Source organism: Polypterus senegalus, chromosome 14 (assembly GCF_016835505.1).
Source record: "Polypterus senegalus isolate Bchr_013 chromosome 14, ASM1683550v1, whole genome shotgun sequence".
Taxonomy (NCBI): domain Eukaryota; kingdom Metazoa; phylum Chordata; class Cladistia; order Polypteriformes; family Polypteridae; genus Polypterus; species Polypterus senegalus.
In genome coordinates, this window is record NC_053167.1 from 98,664,209 (window position 1) to 98,685,463 (window position 21,255).

Below are 21,255 nucleotides of genomic sequence, written 5' to 3' on the forward strand. Positions count from 1 at the left end.
AGTCACCTTTTGTTTTACATATTTCAGTCTTATTTACTTTAGTACATTTTTCTATGTGTGTGCTGGGAAAGGGGTGTGACCTAGGTTATGACCTTTGTGTTTTGTGGGTGGCTCCCCAAGGGGCAGGGCCACCTGCCAATCACCGCCAGGGATGGCTCCCCAGTTCCTAGCGGTTCTTGTGCCTTTAAGCCTTGCTTTGTGATTTCCTGGATTTTTGACCCTGTGCTCTGTCTTTCAACTACGTCTTTGGTTTTTATAATGGTACTGTGATTATTGAATGTTGATCCTCTGCTCTGTTTTATAAGCATGACTTTTAGATACTGTATTGGGACTTTGAGTGTTTTTTTTTTTCCCTCTAGTGGGCAGCGTTTGAAAGTGTTTTTGTACATGTGCTTAAAATTTTTGAGTGTCTTAGTCTGTTCACTCTGCAAAGATGCAAACCCATCTGCATCATCAGATGAGCTACAGTATGCCCTCTTGACTGAATCCCTTTTTTTAATGTCATAGTCAAGTTACGTAGAAACTTAAGTATATCTATTGGATGAACTTTGTTAGGATAAACTAATATTGTGCTCTATTTTGTAATATGTGACTTATTGTTGTTTAGCTGCTGAGATGTTGATAACCAACAACAAATCTGGTAATGATTTTCAAGAAAACTTAAGTTGGAGGGTCTTCTATCATGCAATGTGGATGAAAATATTGTGATCTTGACTCCTTTAATAACACTAAAGCCAACTGACAATATCCCCAAATCACAAATTTCAGGAAGGCAATAATAATAATCTTTTTTACATTACTTTAACTTAGCATGATAGCCACAAATAATCTACAGTACATCTAGATGAGTTTAGATTTTCACAAAAAAAAAAGAAAAAAAAGAATTGGTTGCCAGTTCAAAGAATATGCTATTTTAGTAATCAGTTATTAATTAGTATACAATATGCCTGATTCCCATTAAACAAATAGACAACAATCTAAAGGTTACAGAAAGAGGAGGTAAAATATTTCCTTAACTGTCAAATTACTTCAAGTCAACAACAGCTGCCCACAAATTAATAGTTCTGCAAATGGAAGAATTAATGGATTATGGCTATAAAAGGCAAGAGCAAAAACAAATGAACTTGAATATTTATAAGGAACTTCACTTCCTCAGGGGACTTCTATTACCACAACTAAGCTAGCAGGATTTTTTTTTTATTTTAACTTCAAACAGAAATAACGGAGGACTTCAAAGTAGGGACTTGTGGAGCACATTGAGACAAGCCTATTTTGTAACACTGCATGTCAAAAGGGAAACACTTTATACTTCAAGGAGCTATAGAAGATTTAAGTGGATTAAATTCAGACACGACACAACCTCCATTATGACAGTTTTATTTTGCACCCATTTTGGTTAAAATACAGTGCTGCTAAAGTGGTTTTATTGTGTAGGATAAAGGATTCGTTTTTGATCTATACCTTAATCCATCTCAGAGCAACTTAGATTTAGGTTACATCACTTAACTTAATTCTCATGTATTAAAATTACATCATAAAAAGAAATTAAGATTGATGTACAGTTCATAAAATCATCATAAAACAAGCATTAGGAAGCCATGAAGATAATTGTACTAATATTAAATGAGTGGACATATAGTATAATACAATTTTCATTAAGTTTGCCCAATTCCAACCAGCAGAGCAATTAAAAACATCAAGTTCCCAGCAATATAAATGATCAGTATTACTGGCTCCACTAGCATCTATATACAAAAGAAAAAAAAAAAGGATATGGTTAGATTCACGTTACAATAAAACCAATGGAGCAAAACTAAACAAAGCTACTCTTCATATTCTAGTATACACATACTGTTAAGAAACATCTATGCTTAGGCACATCAGATTTCAAATATGACATATAAAAGATTACATTATTAAAAGTAGAAAATAGTAGTAGAATTACCTGTGATACATTTGCATAAATTTCTGCAAATCAAAAGAAAAAAAGGCATAGTTATTACCTTAACCTTCCATATGCAATGAAAAAGTTCAGGAAACTCTAAAATGAAGCTTATTGTTAAAAACAAAATCAAAAATGTTCAAAGTTTTAACAGTGTAGTAACATTAAAATTATATTTCACAAAAATACAGCATAAAACACCGATGGGAAATTGGACCGCTCATTTTTCCTGTTACAGCTCAGACACAATTTATATGTCCAATGGGCTTTGCACAATATTTTAAGACAATCAAAATCTTTATTTACCAGAAATAATAAAACATTACTGATACATAAAAGTGACAACTATTTGAGTCAAAAGCGAGCTGAAGTTCTGCTATTTTATGCATGTTACATTTGTGGAAAACTCCTTCTATCCTGTAGAAAATGTACATAGTAATCTATTGGTAAAATAGAAAAATTGAAAAGTATGTACATATTTGATTGCAAAAACAGGAGACAGACAACATACTGAATACTCAATACTATTTGGGTCAGCCAAATATCAAATTAAGCTGAACAAAATGACTAAATCTGTGACATTTTGAATTCAGACTCCTTGATTTTTCTTCTTAAGGGGTTTTATGTGTTTGTCGTCTTTATTTAATCTTAGGAACAAATAAAGTATTATCTATCATTTGAACTGAATAAGAGATTTGGATAGATATGCAGCGCGCAGTGCCATTATTGGTTAACAAATATCTATTCCTCATGTGTCTCATCATAATTTACATAAAAAATAAAATCTGACAAGAGCAGCCAACTCAGCCCAAACATGCTAAACTCTGCTCAGCTAACTCTTACAAACAGAAGTTGAGATTTTAACAGCCCAAAAATACTATCTTCTACACTGCTTGATAACTTTTTCCAAAGACCTATACTCTTTGTGAATACTTACATAACATTGATGTAAAATATATCCCTAATCCCTTGTGTTCTTGTTGTTGTAACAGTAGGCAACTACCATACTAAAATTTCCTTCATAATTGTAAACCCAGATCATCTCTTAATCTTTGTTTGCTTAATCTTAAAAAGATTAAATTCCTTCAGTCTTTCCTCATAGCTTATACCCTGTAGACCTTGAATCTGTCTGACAACTTGTCTCATGACTACTTTTGGCATTGTCTTACTGGAAAATGGTTGCCAAAAATACATATGATACTCCAGAGAAGATCTCCCAAAGGTGTTGGACATTACAGCTTTTTAGCATAACCTGCTCTGATATGAACTGTACACAGAATGCTACAGAATCCCATAATCCTGTTAGCCTTCTTAATCGCACTTTACACTGTCTGTTCGTGGACAGCAAAAAGTCTACTATACCTCGCTCACACAGAATTTCAAATATCAATCCCCTTCATTGTGTAATCAGATCAGAGGTGACTGTGTGCAGAGGGTACAGACCTATAAATACCTCGGAGTGCAGCTGGATGATAAATTGGACTGGACTGCCAATACTGATGCTCTGTGTAAGAAAGGTCAGAGCCAACTATACTTCCTTTAGAAGGCTGGCGTCCTTCAACATCTGCAATAAGATGCTGAAGATGTTCTACCAGACGGTTGTGGCGAGTGCCCTCTTCTATGCGGTGGTGTGCTGGGGAGGCAGCATAAAGAAGGAGGACGCCTCACGCCTGGACAAACTGGTGAGGAAGGCAGGCTCTATTGTAGGAATGAAGCTGGACAGTTTAAGATCTGTGGCAGAGCGACGGGCGCTGAACAGACTCCTGTCAATCATGGAGAATCCACTGCATCCACTGAATAGGATCATCTCCAGACAGAGGAGCAGCTACAGCGACAGACTGCTGTCACTGTTCTGCTCCACTGACATACTGAGGAGATCGTTCCTCCCCCACATTATGCGACTCTTCAGTTCCACCCAGAGGGGTAAACGTTAACATTATTCAAAGTTATTGTCCGTTTTTACCTGCATTTTTATTACTCTTTAATTTAATATTGTTTTTTGTATCAGTATGCTGCTGCTGGGGTATGTGAATTTCCCCTTGGGGATTAATAAAGTATCTATCTATCTATCTATCTATCTATCTATCTATCTATCTATCTAAATACTTTTACTCCCTGTGTGTAAAACTTTACAATAATTGATACGAAAATGTCCACTGCCACATATCTCTCTAACTTTGTATTCTGTCCATATCCACCTTTACCAATGCTAAGGATTCTAGTGCCTCTTCAAAGCCCTTCATTATCAAAATTAAACAGCTTGTTTGTAGCAGTCATGCCTAGAAACTGTCATAAAAGAGACTCTGCCTCAGCATTGATCCCAGAGGAAACCTATTTCTATAATCTAAATCAGAAAAAGTTACACACAGAAAAGCCTGTTCATTGGTTTTTAAATTTGCACATATCCTCAATGCGCCCTCAATTATTACTTTTTACTGTACACTACAACTTCTCATGTGGTTCCTCATTTAAAGCACTTTAAAAACCGAGATAAAAATGCATTAATGGTTTGTTCATACATGAAAAAAATGTATAAAAAGCAAATGAGAAGGTCAATTGGGCACACTTCAGCAAATCTTATCTTGACTTGGTAATTTGATTTTGGCCATTATAATTACAACAGTACTTCTACAACCTCCAAATCATTTAGTACTACAAAATTATTCCCTGAAGTTTCTGTGAAATTTATGAAAAAGTCAAGCAAAACACCATCTTTTATTGGCTAACAATAGATTACAACATGCAAGCTTTCGAGGAAGCTCAGGCCTGTTCTACAGGCAGGTTGTAATCTGATGATGATTACATTACATAATCATTTTACTAAAATAATCAAGATTATACAATACACGCATATAAATTTTAAAATAATATAAAACAATGTAGAACATGTATCATAACTTTTTTAGTGAACTGATGACTAAAGACTGTTAGATTTGAATAAAAATATGATAATGTTGAGCAAAAAGATGTATTTTGAGGTTGGACTTAAATAAGGATAAAGGAGTGCAGTCAGAGAGCTGCTGTGTGTAAGATTGTTCCAAAGTGTGGGGGCAGCTACACCGAAAGATCTTTCTCCCACATTAAACAGACATGAGAGAGGAATAGAAAGTAGACCAGAGCTTGAGGATCTGAGTACCTGTACAGGTTTGTAAGGACAGACAATTTCAGAAATATAAGAAAGAGCAAGGCCAATTAGATCTTTAAAAGGAAGGACAATTTATATCAGGACGCCAGTGTAACTGAAATACTGTAGAACAGTTGTGATATATGCAGATTTCCTTGTGTGAGTAAGTAATCTGGCAGCAGAATTTTGTATATATTGTAGTTTATTAAGAGATTTGGCACCCAGACCTAAACAGTGAATTCAAGTAATCTACATGAAATCATGAACAAGAATTTTTGCATCATAAAAATATTTTTAAACAGCCAAATTACAACAAAGACAGACTCTTCTAGAAGATGACTCTGCATCACTGACTCCTGTGTGTGGCAATCGCTCTTAATCACTAAAAGAGCTTTGTGGGTGGACAGGTTTTTTTACAAATAACTAAACAGGTGCACACATTATCCAGAATATAAACACAAATGCAATAAGCCTTTGATAAGCTAAATATATATGTCATCTGAATCAAGGACAGACACTGCACGCAACCCTCATGAAGTATGTTCTGTATTTAGTTTCTGTTAGTTTTGTTTTTCGGACAGACCGAGATTAATGCAGATGCATGATCCGCATACAATGAAGAAACATGTGAATGCAGGGTGATGTGGACCAAAAAAACATACTTTGATGCGCATGTCAAATATTCAGCCTGCCATTATACAACTTTTGTACACAAGTTGTACTTAGTATACTGTATATTAAATATTTGGTCTACTGCACACCACTTTGGTACAAATGTTTATTTGTAAAATTTGCTACATAAATAAAAATGGCTTGCCTAAAATAAAAGACTTTGAAACAGAAAACTAATCCATCTGGGACATGTACTCGCATGTCATCAGGCTCATTAGTGCTAATTTAGATAACTGGACTTTAGTTTTTAACTACAATGAATATAAAAAATCATCATCAGGATAGTTAGCTCATGTGTGAGGGACACACAGATATTCAGAGGATTCACAAAGAATTTAGACCCCTTCATTTTTTCACATTTGGCTCAACTGCAGCCATCTGCTAAAATCATTTAAATTTTATTATTCTCCCCACATGAAGCAAATTAATACCCCGAATGACAAAGCAAAAAACAGGATTTTCAAAGATTTTGTAAATTTATTAAAAATAAACTGAAATATCACATTGACACAAATATTTAGATTTTTTACTCAGTACTTTTTTGAAGCACCTTTGGCAGTGACTATAGCTTGGAGTTTGTGAGTATGTCAGGTTGGATTGAGACCATCAGTGGTTCAAGTCCAGGCTCCAGCAGGGCAATTCAACGATATTCCCTTCTCGTGACTGTAATCTTGGCTTTATCAGACCAGCAAATCTTGTTTCTTACTGTCTGAGAGTCCTTTAGATGCCTGTCCAAATGGGCTTCCACATGTATTTTGACTGATGAGAAGCTTTTCTCAAGCCAATCTATCAAAGCCCAGAGCAGTGGACGGTTTCAGTGACCATTGTTCTTATGGAGGCTTCTCCCATCTTCAACAAGGTTTTCTAGAGCAGCATTTCTCAACCACTGGGTTGTGACTCACTATTGGACTGCAGGCTACTGCAGGTGGGTTGTTTGTTGCTATTGTTTAGAATGGCAGTGGGTTGTGTTGGGTCACTGCTCTGATGATTGTGCTCTAGTCACAAATGAGGACCCCCTTGACCCCACTATGATGATATTGTGCTTGAGTCACTAAATTGGGACTTTGATGATTGCACTCAATTCAACAAGTGGGAAACGCCCTGTCTCACAATCAACCCCACTCTCCTCCACGTTCTGACGATCATGCTCAATTCACCAAGGGACAAAAAAGCGGTCAGATGATGGAGCTTGACATTTATATGGGAAAAGTGGGTTGCAACACCAAAAAGGTTGAGAAACACTACTCTAGAGCCCAATGGCCATTGGGCTCTTGTTCACCTCTTTTACCAAGGCCTTTTCCCCATGATTATTAGGAAGAGTCGTGGTTGTTCCAAACTTCTTCTATTTAAGAATTTAAGGCAACTGTGTTTTTGAGAACCTTCAACACTGCAGGAATTTTTTGTAACCTTCCCAAGATCTAGGCCTCAACAAAGTCCTGTTTATAAGCTCTGTGCGCAATTTCTTTGACCTCATGGTTCGAATTTTGCTCAGCTATAGGACCTTACATTGACAGCTTGTGCCTTTCCTTAATCATGTGTAATCAATTGAAATGACTCCAAAGAGACGTCAAAAAAGGTGTAGAAACATTTCAATGATGATTAATAAAATGGTGTACATCTACACCACATTTGAAAAGTCATAGCAATGATCTGAGTATTTGTGTCAATGTGATATTTCAGTTTATCTTCCTTAATAAATTTGCAAACATTTCCAAAATCCTGCTTTTACATTGTTGTTCTGGAGTACTGATTGTTACCTAATGTGAGGAAAAATTAATTTTAATGATTATAACACAAGGCTGCAATGGAGCAAAATGTGAAAAACAGTGAAAAGATCTGAATAGTTTCTGAATCCACAGTAAATCACAAATACAGATTAAAGTATCTGTCCTTAAATTACAATCTGGGGTGAAGCTATAATTGACAATGGGGTGGCAAGCTGGTCAAGCCAGGGTGAATTATTGAAAGGTCTCTGTCTATGTTTAAATAAATACACATATGAAATCTATAAACAATGCCATCTCAAATGTAATTAACAGGTTACATTTAATATATACTGGGTTCTCCTTAGTTTTGGGACAAGAAGTGACATAATAATTTTTTTGTTGAAGATTTGTTCAGCAAAATAAATGGTGAAAGCTTCTGGTGTAAAAAATCACTGTTATAATTAAATCACAATGGAAGCTCTGTAAAGTTCCAGTTTTTAAAATATAGTGAAACACTTTAGATACCTTTTACTTAAGCCAGGACTGATGAACTTGAAATACTTTATCCAAGTTTATCTAGGTAAATCACAAAAGGTTAAATCATCCCTATACTGCATTTAGACAAGCAACACTGAAAGTTGCTTCTTCTGATGTATGTCTGCACAATAGTCAGGCAAGGACAGTGCAAATGTGTCCTATGTATGAGCATCATTAAAGTTGTGGGCGCTCTGGTAAAGCTGTTGGCTTTCGTCTTCACACATTAAGTGAACTGGCTTTCAGCTCAATGGAAATGTGCAGAGTCACACCTGTGAAAGCTACAGGATGGAGCTGCATGTTCAGATGATGATGGATTCAAGACCTTCATGAACATGTGGTTGGCTACTTTTGAAGTTTTACTGAATGGTGTTGGACTGCTGCACTAACTCCCAAGATCCCTTCAAATTTTAGAGTGCTATGCTTTGATCTTGAAGATGTATTTTGTCTATTAAACGGTGTGTTCTGGTGCTTTAAAGCCCAAGTCTATTTTATGGTCTTGCACACTCGTGTCCTAAATTGGGATCCTGAGGTGGTTCGTTGTGTGATAGATATAGCAACGCACTTTATCAGTGCATGCTCCCAACTTCCTCCTCCTCCTCCATTCATTACATTTCAGAATTAAGAAGCCAAAGACTATTCAAGAAGTGCACATGCAGCCAATGCAGGGCAAGTGCAGTACATATTTTTGATGCTTTAATCCTGAATTTCAGGTTTAATTGTTAATGTGTCTAGTTTCAGAAAATATAAAAGTTAATACATTAACGTCTTAATCTTGTTCTGGAGGTTAGAATTTTTTTAGCACTCCCTAATATTTGATTTGATGTAACCATACAAGCTATCCCGTTTTTTTGAGCAATTTTTGCAAACATTAAAATATCTGGAGAAAATCAATAAAATTGCATTTCTTTACTTTTTCTTATTTGCATTAATCTCATTTGTGTGCATGTTCCATTCAAAAAAGCTTACAGTTATTGTTACAGTTTCTCGTTTGTTGGAAGTCAATCAACACATGATACTGGCTTCAAAACAATCTGAATGTGATCACATAAAAAAATTTAAAGTAGAGATAAAAGAGGCAAGAAATTATCAAAAGCAATAGCAAATGTCTTTTTCATGAAACTTATGGTCATGGGGTGCCTATCCTTGCAACAAGAACTGCAGTGAAGGATGCATCTCTGGGCATGACACCTGTTCACAGCAGAGCACACCTACATAATATGTGCAAGCGGAGACCTGTAGAGTTGTAAATCAGCTTAATCAATGAGGACTTGCAGTGTGAGAAGAAATTAGAGCACCAAGAGGAGGACTGGTAAAAGGGAGAACGTGTAAACTCCAAAAAGATGGTGTTCAGGGTCTGATTCAAACCATTCTTCTAGAGTGGTGATAATCTTTAAATGGTAATCTGATTAACCCAAGGGCAATTTAACAGTGAAAGACTAAAAATTGAAGGAGAAACAAGTTGATATTAATAATGCTAACCATGATCATTGAGGCAACACAAGTCTTCTGCATTGTGAGTAGGTATAAGGCTTCTAATAGGTGATGAGATTTGCTTTATAATTTGAGAGAGAAGGAAGTAGGGGATTTCAATGCTATATGATAAACCACACAAAAAACTTACACATGGGCTGTACTCTATTCTGAATTATAAATTAAAAGCGCTTACAATAACCAGTTTAACCTAAACTTAACATTAAACATGCTTTTAGAATATAAGCATTAATCACTTAGGTAGATAGATGGTACTTTATTTGTCCCCAGGAGGAAGTTTGGCTTTTTACAGAAACTCTTTAAATAGATAAATACATAAATAATTATACACAAACACTTTGGTCTGAACACACAGAATGACTAAAAAGCAGAATAATTCAAAAGAAAGAAAACCTCTGAGTTGACTGTTACAGTGAGGCCTTATACAGACATACTGCTGTTACTATGCAGTAAAGGAGTGCCCAGTAGCATTTCTTGACACTTCTGCTAAAATGTATGTGCAGTAAATTAAACAGCAACTAAAAAAATAACTTTAAATGAATAAAATAAACCATGTTATTAATGAAAAATTACAGCTCTCACCTCTCTTCTGCATAAAAGCTTTAACATCTAGGATAATAAATATGAGAAATTCCCATCCAACAAATCCTCCCATGACTTTACACATCCATGTATTGGTACTGTCAAGCAACTGAAGGCCAAGAAATATTGCAGCCACTGTAATAAAAAGAGAGCCCTTCACTGATAATATACACTTAGTTCTTGAGAACATTTGTACACTTATAAACTGTTACTCATACACATCATATGCAGCACTGTGAAAAAGGATTTGCCTCCTTCCTGACTTCCACTTTTGATGCAAATTTGACACAAGGTTATTCAAGTCTTCAACTATACTGTAGCAAAAAAAATTTAAAGAATCTTCATTTATTGCAAATAATTGCAGACAGGTACTTCAAAAAGGCATTATTCTGTTGGTACTCACTGGTGTCTCCCACTTATAGCTAGTGTCACAAAGGCACATGAGGAACATAGCACCACTATGTGAAGGTGGACAACCAATCCTTATTAAACGTTTATGGTAGAAGTACACTCTTAAAAATAAAGGTGTAAGAGTGGTTCTTCAGAGCAATGCCATAAGGGAACCATTTTTGGTTGCCAAAAGACCCCTCCACAAGGTTCCAGAAAAAGACTATTAATTCAGATCCATAACAAGCTCCATACAGTAAATAATCATGGATAGATAATAGATTTGTGATAGACCAATGGGTCATGAATTTAAAAGGACTCTAACTGCATATAATAACATAGACTTAATCTAGGGAAGGAGGGCCAGGGAGTTTAGGACAGGCCAGAAGTGTACGTGGTGGAACTTACAAAAGTGCAAAAATAAAAATGCATAGTAATGTAAATTCTATCCCAACATTTAAATGTAAAAGTAAAAGGAGTAACACATTAAAAATAGCTTGCCTTAATGCTGGAAGTATCAAAAATATAACAAGTGAGTTGGCGCTGTATGTAACAGATAAATATATTATAGCAGTAATGGAAAAAACAATGATGGAGAGGAGTATGACAGAGGGATACCCATTTTTAGGAAGGATAGACAGAACAGAAAAGGAAGTGGGGTTGCTTTTTATGTCAAACAGAATTCAAACGCATGTCCAGTTCAGTTGGACAATGAGCCCCATTTTAGTGAGGACATGTGGCTTCTCTTGGAAAGCATTTGCAAAAGAGATCTTATTTTAAGAGTGTGTTACAGACTGCCCAATGCAGACAACAATTTCAACACACATCATTTTAGTAATACTAAAAACGCAAGTTTACATAGGGATACCATAGTCATGGGGGACTTTAATTATCCATACATTAACTGGGATAACCTTGCAAATAGTGCAGCATAAGAGCAGGAGTTTTTAGAATTAATCAGTGAGTGCATTAAGTCTGTATGTTAAAGCACCAATGTGGGGTGAAGACTGTCTAGATTTCGTTTTTTGTAATAATCAGGTTAGAATTGAGGGTGTAGAGGCGATTGAACCACTAGGATCAAGTTACCATAACATAATACAGTTCTCAGTGTTTTGTAAGAGTGAGGATGCAAAGACTAAAACTGCCAAGTTTAACTTTGGTAGGGCAAATTTTGAGCAAATGCGTTAACGTCAAAGCTGGATAGGCTTTGAGTGTAGAGACAGATGAGGAGCAATGGAGCATGTTTAAAAAGATTTTTATGTAATGCAGGACAGATACATACCTAAATTTGGAATAAGAAATTAAAAAAACCTCAACAGCATGTTAATAAAGTGTTAAAAAAGAAGCTGCAAAAGGCACATAAGATTAATAACTCCAAGGTGAATCGTGGGGTGTGCGAGAACATGAGAGCTTGGATATTTGGGAGGCTAAAAGAGAGGAACATAGCAGATAAGTTGAAAGAAGACCCAAAGAGATACTTTCAGTATTTTAGTAGTAAAAGAACAGTCAAGGAGGAGGTGAAGTGCATCAGGAATAGTAAAGAAGAATTCAAAAATACAGAAAGTGAAACAGTGGATGCTCTAAATAAGCACTTTTTCTGAGGTCTTCACAAGTGAGAAAGTGGCTAACCTCTCAGCAGTAAATGGGAATAATAATTTGGAAATTGTAGAGGGAGAAGCACTGCTCAGATTAAATAGGCTGAAATAAATAATCTCCAGGACTAGATAACATTTATCCTCGAGTTCATAAGGAGGTTAGCGAGTATATATATTAACCCCTGACACATATTTTTAGGAAGTCACTGCACACAGAGGAAATTCTGAAAGACTGTAAAATGGAAAATCTCATATTAAAAGGGTGACCGGTCAGATCCCAGCAAGTATAGGCCAATAAGCTTAACAAGCATCACAGAAAAAATGAATGGAAAGAATTATTAAGGATAAGATTGAGCAGCACATGGCAAGTACAGAGGATAACAGTAAGCATGGGTTTGGAAGAGGAAGGTCATGATTTACTAACATTCTGGAATTCTATGAGGAAGCAACAAAAGGGTATGATCAAAGCAGAGCTTTGATAAGGTGCCACATGAGAGGTTGGGCATCAGACTTAAAGAATTCAGGGTGATGTTTTTAGATGAGTGCAGAATTGTCTCAGATGCAGGAAGCAGAGGGTGATGGTGTGAGGAACTTTATCAGAATTGGCTGATGTTAAGAGTGGTGTTCCACAGGGGTCAGTGCTAAGGTTCCTTCTATTTTTAATATATGTAAATGATTTGGACAGGAATATAAGTAACAAGCTGGTTAAGTTTGCAGAGGATACCAAGACAGGTGGATTGGCAGATAATATGGAAATCATTTTATAATTACAGAAGGACTTGGACAGCATACATGCTTGGGCAGATTTGTGGCAGATGAAGTTTAATGTCAGTGAATGTAAAGTTCACATAGGAAGTAAAAATGTTAGGTTTGAATACACAATCGAAGTTCTGAAAATTGAGGGTATACCTTATGAGAAAAATTTAGAAGTTGTCATACTGGTCTCTAAACTATTAATTCCAGTGTTCAGAAGTCATTAAGAAGGCAAACAGAACGTGAGGTTATATAGCACGGTGTGTGGAGTGCAAGCCTAAGGAGGTTCTGCTCAACCTTTATAATGCACTGGTGAGGCCTCATCTTGAGTACTGTGTGCAGTTTTGGTCTCCAGGCTACAAAAAGGACATAGCAGCACTAGAAAAGGTCCAGAGAAGAGCGACTAGGCTCATTCCAGGGCTACTGGGGATGAATTATGAGGAAAGATTAAAACAGCTGAGCCTATACACTTTAAACAAAAGAAGATTAAGAGGTGACATGATTGAAGTGTTTAAAATTATGAAGGGAATTATTACAGTGGATCGAGCCTGTTATTTTAAGATGAGTTCATCAAGAACACAGTGAAAAGTTGGAAACTTAAGGGTAAATTCTGTACAAAGATTAGGATGTTTTTCCTTTACACAGAGAACCAGACACACTTGGAATAAGATACCAAGAAGTGTAGTAACAGTAAAACTTTAGGGGCTTTCAAAGCCAGACTTGATGTTTTTTTGAAGAATTAAGTGGATAGGATTAGCAAATTTTCTTGGGCTGAATGGCCTGTTCTCGTCTAGATTATTATAATGTTCTAATGTCCTGCTAGGTAGCTTACTAATTATTAAAGATTTCGTTTTTTCCATACCACAATCCAAAGACACAGGTTAGGTGGATTGGTGAAACAGTGTGTGCTGGGTGTGTTTGTGTTTTGCGGTGGGTTGGCACCCTGCCCAGGAGCACTCCAGCAGACCCCGTGAGAACCAACTAAGAACCAACTTTATATGCAAAGAACACTTCTCAGAATGAAATGGAGCTTTGTTAAGCAATTATTCTATGATACATCACACAACTCAGTCAAGAAGCATTATTTTTAAGAGTGTAGATCAGAATATTATTACAACCACTATTGCCATATTAATCACATTTGCTACTTATATTGAACACAGAACGATGTAAAATGTTCTGTTTAAAGTCTGCAGCATTAAGGAGTATGATGGGTGTCTAGCCACCCATCACTACAATATTTTAATATTAGAACACCAATTGGTACTATGCAAAAACACACACATTCAAAAGCAAGTCTACATTATAATGGCCGAAAAAAAAAAAATATGAAAAGTAAAAGGGCAGACCCATCTCCAAAAAGGGCAGACCCATCTCCAATTCAAATGTTATATAGGGACCTCCCAGTATTTCTGCATTAAAGCAGCTCTGTAAGGATCAGGTCAGGTTGGGGAGCATGCACTGGTACAGCGCTGCACCCACCAAATGACGAACAGCTCGGGATCCTGGTTGGCAACTCCCCAGGCAGGCACAAGGTCTAGTCCCAACCCCCAGAAATTACCATCTGTCTGCTGTTGCCAGCTGTTATGTGGGCACCTCCTTTGCCTGGTCTAGCCACTTGGGTCCTCAGCAGTGAGGATCCTGTTAGCTGGATTGCCGTCGGGCCGTTGAGCCCCATGGCCGTAGTGCTATAACTAACACTCTCTCACAATGCAGGTAATGTGCTTCATTTGGGACTCCGTGACAATTGCTTGTTCAACACAAAGTCAAACCAGTGGTACCCAAGGATTCTCCGAAGCGACACAGTACCGAAAGAGTCCAGTCTTTGTCTCTGGATAGCATTCACGTTTGGCAACCATATAGCAAAAAAGGAAGCACCAGGAATCTAAAGACTTGGACCTTTGTCTTTTTTTCCCAAAGATATTGGGAGTGCCTTAAACCCCTTTCCAGTGACCTCATGACCCCCTATACCCCTTGTTCTGTAAGGATGAGATGCTACAATTCCTCCACTGCAAATGTTAAAGACTGATATCTACAACCAAATATTTCCTAAATTGCACGATTAAAAAAATGTTGTAGCCAGTCACCTTTAAGGGGGCATTTACTTTTTCCACACAGTACTAGGTAGATTTAGACATCTTAGTTCATTCTATAAACACAAGTACTTTGTGCTCACTTAGGTGTTTATAATGTTATATTTTGGTTGGGACAAGAAAACATTAGGTGTCAATAAATTGCAAAAGAGGAAATCTGGAAAGATGCATGGTATACAGTTCTTTGAAACCGTATGCATTGTCGCATTTCAACTGCTTATTATTTCTAACCTGAAAGCTCAGCTCCACATTAATAATAATAATGATAATGCTAAAAATTACTTTTATTTATAAGCTCCTTTAATTAGACTCATGGACTCTGCACATAAATTAGTTAAAACAAAATCATAAAAAAATAAGATTTAAAATTACAAAACACATACAGCACATAAAAGCTTGTTTAAAAAAGATCTTAAAAGTTATTACCATGGTTTTAAAAGCACCAACTGAAGAAGTCTGTCTACTATTAACATTTAGAGAGTTCCATAATCTGGGACAGCAGAACTAAAAGCACGGTCGCCCAGTGCGTTACTAGTGTGCTAGACAAAAAAAGAAACTCAACATTGGCTGACCTTAAATCATGACCCAGTGTATAGTACTGCAACATGTTTGAAATCCAGATACTGTATTACCATTGCCATGAACAACCTTATATGTTAACAAAAGAATCTTGTGAGAGATTTACTATTTAACAGTTACACAGTGCAAGGAAATAAATGACGTAGTTAAGTTTCCAAGGTTTAGTATGTTTTATAAATCTAACCGAAGAATTATTTATATGTTGCATTCTATTTAGCACTTTGCCTGAAGCACCAAATACCAGAGCACTACAATAATCAAGCCAAGAGGTGACAAAAGCACTAATAACTACTTGAGCCACATGATCAGTGAGAAGTGCAACAGGGTGGGGACTTATTGCTGCCAATAAACACAAACTGCAGCCTGCCAATAAGATAAGACTAAAATCATTCCAAATTTATAGCCACAAGAGCTGAGTATGACTGCAGATGTTTAATGAGCATAAAATGGCACATCATGTCAAAGGCTGCTGAAAGATCTAGAAGAATTAGAAAAAAAAAGTTAACATGATTGGTACAATACCTGATACATGTTAGTAATATCTACTGTATAATTACATAAATTAGGCATACCAAGCCTTGACTAAGGCAGAAGGCATGGGAGTCCAATAAACAACTTTTAAAAAAAAAAAAATCTCACTGACGAAGATAGTGTCGACTTGAGACAAATGCACCCATTTTGAAAAGTGACTAATAGCACTGCCAAAAATAAAGTGATCTATACTTCTACATTGATTTGTTAGCAATTTAAAGAACTCAACAAAGAACAGCGACGACTATGATGATTCATGACATTTGTACTTTGCCTGTGTACATTAAGCTTAGTATTGCTGCTGAAGCCTCTTGTCAATGATGTACCATCTATTTCATTGTAAAAAAAAAAAAAAATACATACCTGCAAGCACTTTGATTACAAGAGCATTAAATGCATGCAAGATATTGAAGATGAATCTCCTAATGGAAAATAAGCAGATTTCATACAGAAAACTTTAGAATGTTTTGGCAGTAATAAATTGAAGACAACATATTCCAATAAAAGAATACTGTATATGAAACACAGGTTTTAAGGTCAAGAGGTTCTGCATTTGCACAGAATAAGCCCTGAAGTTAAGATAAAAAGAAATAAAAAAATGTAATGGAATTTAAATAAAATAGTAATAAAGGTATCACGTAGCCATTAAAAAAGTAAACCATTTTAAAAAGCAAAATTATGACAACTATACTCAGCAATATATTAAATGCTATTGACTGATGGCAGAACACACACAATCTTCAGCTTCAATTAATTGCCAGAAATCCATTAGAGCAGCAATGGCCTTCAGTCAGCCATTAACAAGACACCAGTCCCTTGAATGGCTCAGTCACACACAGAGCCAGTCTTGAATTGGTCAGTCAGCATAACCAGCACATCTTTGGGGCTGTGAGAGGAATACTCATGCAGACCCAGAGATGTCTGTACAGATTTCACTGGATCCATAAGACAGCAGTGCTCATAGTGTACCAAAAAAAAAAAAAAAACACCAAAGCTCATCTCAATGAGAAGGGCCTTCATTAAAAATTTTGTTTTACAAAAAAGTTTAGTAACCATTGCAAAGTATGGTATCTTATGATACAGGTTAAACTAACCTGTTGTTGTCAGGGGCACAGCGAAATATTGCTCCAAGTGGCTGGATTAAAGCAAGACCCATCACAATACATCCAAGAACTGGATGTGCTCCCTGAAAGTAAAACCAAACATGACAAGTTCATGGTTGATATTATTAGGTTACAACTGTGCTTTATGTGAACGAGTCAATGTCCAGTACCAGAGAGAGAAATTCAGAATAGTTGAACAAAAAAAAATTCAAAGTTCAACAGAATGCGGCATTACTTTAAGACATGCACTTTATTTGAAGTACATTTGGAATGCTGTGCACAGCTCTGATTCCTTATTATAAGGCACACAAATTCTGGAATCTTAATGTTGTTAACTATTACAGCTAAGAGTTTATTCAGTCTCCTGTTTTCTTAGATCTAAAAGTTTTTTTTTTTTTTTTTTTAATAGTGATACAGGAAAAATTAAGGTTGTTGTCAGCTATTACTTTTTTTTTTCCCCAATGGGGGAAGTTTACGAGTAAATTTGCCCACAAGCAATATCTTTATACTGTTAAGATAAAGTGCATTAAATATTACTGACTGGAAAAAAAACAAATTAGACTTTATCTAAACTCAGAAAAACCATAATAGTGTGCTCTAAGGAAGCTGTGTGTGGAAAATGCCTTGTAGGAAAATATGGCACTAGACCCTTGAAAAACACACAAACATAGAAAAAAGAAGAAACAGCAGTCAAACTAGATCTGCAACTTGATATTGTTTTGTGCAAACTAGAGGAATATGAATGTCAGCTAAATTAAAAATTCAAGTATTTTCACATTATATAAATTCTCTTTGTTTTGCAGCTGTTTCAGAAATTCCACCCCTCCGCCAAACCTTTGTCAGATGCAAATTTCACAGGTTACTTACTATTTCAATTCAATGTTTAATACAGGGGTGCCCAATGCGTCAATCGTGATCGACCAGTAAATCGCAAAGGCAGTGCAGGTAGACCGCGTTGCATTCAAAATAAAAAAATTTTTTAAACGTTAGTCTATCATATAACCTCCCTATGGCATTTGCTACTTGATTCACATACAGGGCGGCCAGTCTGAGATCTCTTTTCTTCTAACACACTGGTCATCCTGCACACATGATCAAACGCGCAAGCTACTACAAAACTCCGGCTGTGATCTAGTTAGCTTTCCAATTTATATCGACTAAAGAAGGGATTTAAAAAAAAATGTTTGGTGAGGGTATGGGCTGGATGTGGAATTGGAAGAGGATTTTTCTCTCAAAATTTCACAATGGAAGTGCGTTTGTCTGATCTGTCAATTTATCATTGCTATTCCAAAGAAGGAAAATGTGGAAAGGCACTTTTGAACTGTTCATAAAAACTACGAAACTGACGTCCTTCCAAAAAGCGATCTGAGAAAGAGAAAGGAGAGGGAACTAAAATCGCAGTTAATCAGACAGCTGTCATTTTTCACTCGGCTGAATTCAAAAGCTCCTTGACTGCATTATTCGGCTCTACTTATTTTTGCGAGTCAGCCTCTTCCCACATGAAGATTATTAAATCCAAATACTGTAGTGACCTTAAATGTATTGAATTGTTATTGTGCCATAAAGGTTATTCAGTTATGCAAGGTACGACAACATTCATTTTATGTATAAAGTATACTCAGTGTGTGTGTGTGTGTGTATATATATATATATATATATATATATATATATATATATATATATATATATATATATATATATATATATATATATAAAGTAGGTGGATAATTTCGACCTGGTCATTTTAAAAGTAGCTCGGAAGCTGAAAAAGTGTGGCCACCCCTGGTTTAATATAAACAGAACAACGTATTCGTTTGAGACCTCACCCAGTGTGAGAATCCAAATACCAACTTTCCTTCTCCTCTTATTTGCAAGCTTCATCTCATGCCCATTAACCATCAAACAACGCAATACTCTGAATTACCACTGATGGGAACAGTTTCTAGTTTTAAGTTTCATCTTTAATGAGAAGCCATTCTATAATCAGATGCAATTTAGAACACTGTTTTCTTACAATTTGTTTTCCAGTTTATTGCTAACAGTTTAGACTAATTTAAATAGGACAGAGACATGGCTCTTAGGTCTATATATGCGGTTATTTATTCTGTCTTTATCTGGAGGATTGTAGTTACATTTGCTACTTTCCATTAATCAGATACTTCTAAAGTGACTGATGGAATGTTCAAAAGCTTGTACAATTAACATATTTCTCTTTTGGGACTACTGGTAAACTTACCAGGTCCCATTAGTTTAGTCTTAAGTCATAGCACTTGAAGAACATGGCTTATTTCCTAATCCTTTAATTATGTTTAGGGGGAATCAAAATCTGACATCTCCAAAACACATCTTACTTTTTTATGAACATGCTCCCAGCAGCCACTGGTAGAAGCTGTTGGATGCATTCATAAAGATAAATTTCCTGAGGCAAACGCTTGGGCGAACCTGTTATTCCTTCTCTTTGTTGAAATAATCTGCCTCAGAATTTCAGAAATTGCTAAATTTATGTTGATGAACTGAACATACAGTGCTAAACTCTGCAGCACAATCTCAGGAGACACAGGCCCCATGCTTGTTTTCGAATTGACATTGGATATTTATGATGTATAATCTTTAAGCAGATTTTTATGACATTGGGGTGTTTTGCAAATGTAGAACTCCATAAGCAGACTCACATACGTAAAGTGGGCATTTTAGGAAACTAGGTTTCTACCTTAATCAGGTTATTCATTGTTCAGTAGTTGTTTGTATGCCACAATATCAAGCACAAAGGTTTTCATGGAGGTGTCTGTATTGTTTTCCTGAATGTTTTATTGGATTGTGGTCAACTTGAATGTAAAGTCATTCCCAGCTCTGACATCCGAGGTAAATGGAAAGTCTGTTGAACCCACCATGATCCACTCCATGAAAAGTGGAAAAAAAGAAGCAACTTCCACATTCCCCCCCATAGACAAGTGATGCAATATACTTCATTTTATCAAATAGAAAATGTACCATTGTGTGAATTAAGCATCAGCAATGTAAAATAATCATAAATATCATGACTTGTCCAAAAAATGAAATAGGCCTACTCACGCCACACCAGTCTCCAGCTGATACAAATGCCAGCACAAAGGCAGTGATTGTTGCAGCTACAGTAAGCAGCATCAGAAAAACATGTGCCTAAAGTAAAAAAGAGATAGGATCAGTGGAGCTGCTTAATCAGACACAGAAATAAAGTCAAAACAAAATGGTAGCAGAGGTATTTCATATATTTAACTAGTCTTGTTTCTTGCTCAAGCATAACCGATGGTGGTGTTGGTGCCCTGTGTTCAAATTCCTTGCCCACTTGTTATGAATGAGTAGTTTGAAAAATCTCTTTGTGTCTGCTTTAGTGACTACATGTGAAAGTATGGAAGTGTGCATGACATACTTTTGACTGATGCTGTTGTAAACTTCTACTCCTTCCAAACATAACTTGAATTTAGCAAGTCTAAACAAGTTACATTATGGTATACTGTATTTTGCTGAGGTTCAAGATTATGTATATGCAGTGAACGATATTCTCTGCTTTTACTAGCATGTCTTCTTGAGGATTTTTTGGATAGGTAAAGATGTTTCCTCCTAAAAGTATTGATAATTGATTTTTTCATCTTCATGAATGACACAAACAGAAACATGCCAAATGCTGCCAAATTCCAAGAGCTTGTTGCAAGCAGGAGGTTTAAATTGCGGATTATAAACTCTTCACTTAATTTTAATTAGGCATGGAATTTTGTAGTCTACTGTGATGCTCAAGTTGCCCAAAGCTGGTATAATCCTCTTGAACCCAGGACATTGATAGACATAAACCAAGGACAGATTGGGCAATGAGGACTGAAAAAAGCAACGGTAGGTGTAAAAATGGTCAGTGCTTTAATCACATCACACAGTTCAAGTAAATAGTGTCCAAAGTGTGGTGCAATCTTCAAATTAATGAATAACTAATAAAGAAAAACAATCTGCTCAACTGTGGAAAATGCTTTCCAGCATGTGTGGTCAAACCTTTACTGGATCGTGCCTGACCGCCATCCCTCCATGTCTATTAGCAGCCCATTAGTCCTGATCACCTCACCCAACACCATCTCTAGGCATCTATGGGACCTCTCTGAGCAGTTGATCACCCACCCCTGCTCCTCTCTGTA

At 36.2% G+C, this 21,255-nt stretch overlaps 1 protein-coding gene across 1 annotated transcript in view; it reads right to left on the minus strand.

Moving 5' to 3' along the window:
• Positions 1-1,367: 1,367 nt before the first annotated feature.
• Positions 1,368-21,255, minus strand: part of zgc:163022 (putative ferric-chelate reductase 1) — a 62,472-nt gene continuing 42,584 nt past the window's right edge. The window contains exons 11-16 of the mRNA XM_039735958.1: positions 20,168-20,254; positions 17,087-17,178; positions 16,356-16,414; positions 10,055-10,189; positions 1,946-1,968; positions 1,368-1,745 (exon numbers count right to left, since the gene is read on the minus strand). Of these exons, the coding sequence (XP_039591892.1) occupies positions 1,656-1,745; positions 1,946-1,968; positions 10,055-10,189; positions 16,356-16,414; positions 17,087-17,178; positions 20,168-20,254 (486 nt within the window). The 3' untranslated portion in view covers positions 1,368-1,655. The remainder of the gene's footprint in view (positions 1,746-1,945; positions 1,969-10,054; positions 10,190-16,355; positions 16,415-17,086; positions 17,179-20,167; positions 20,255-21,255) is intronic.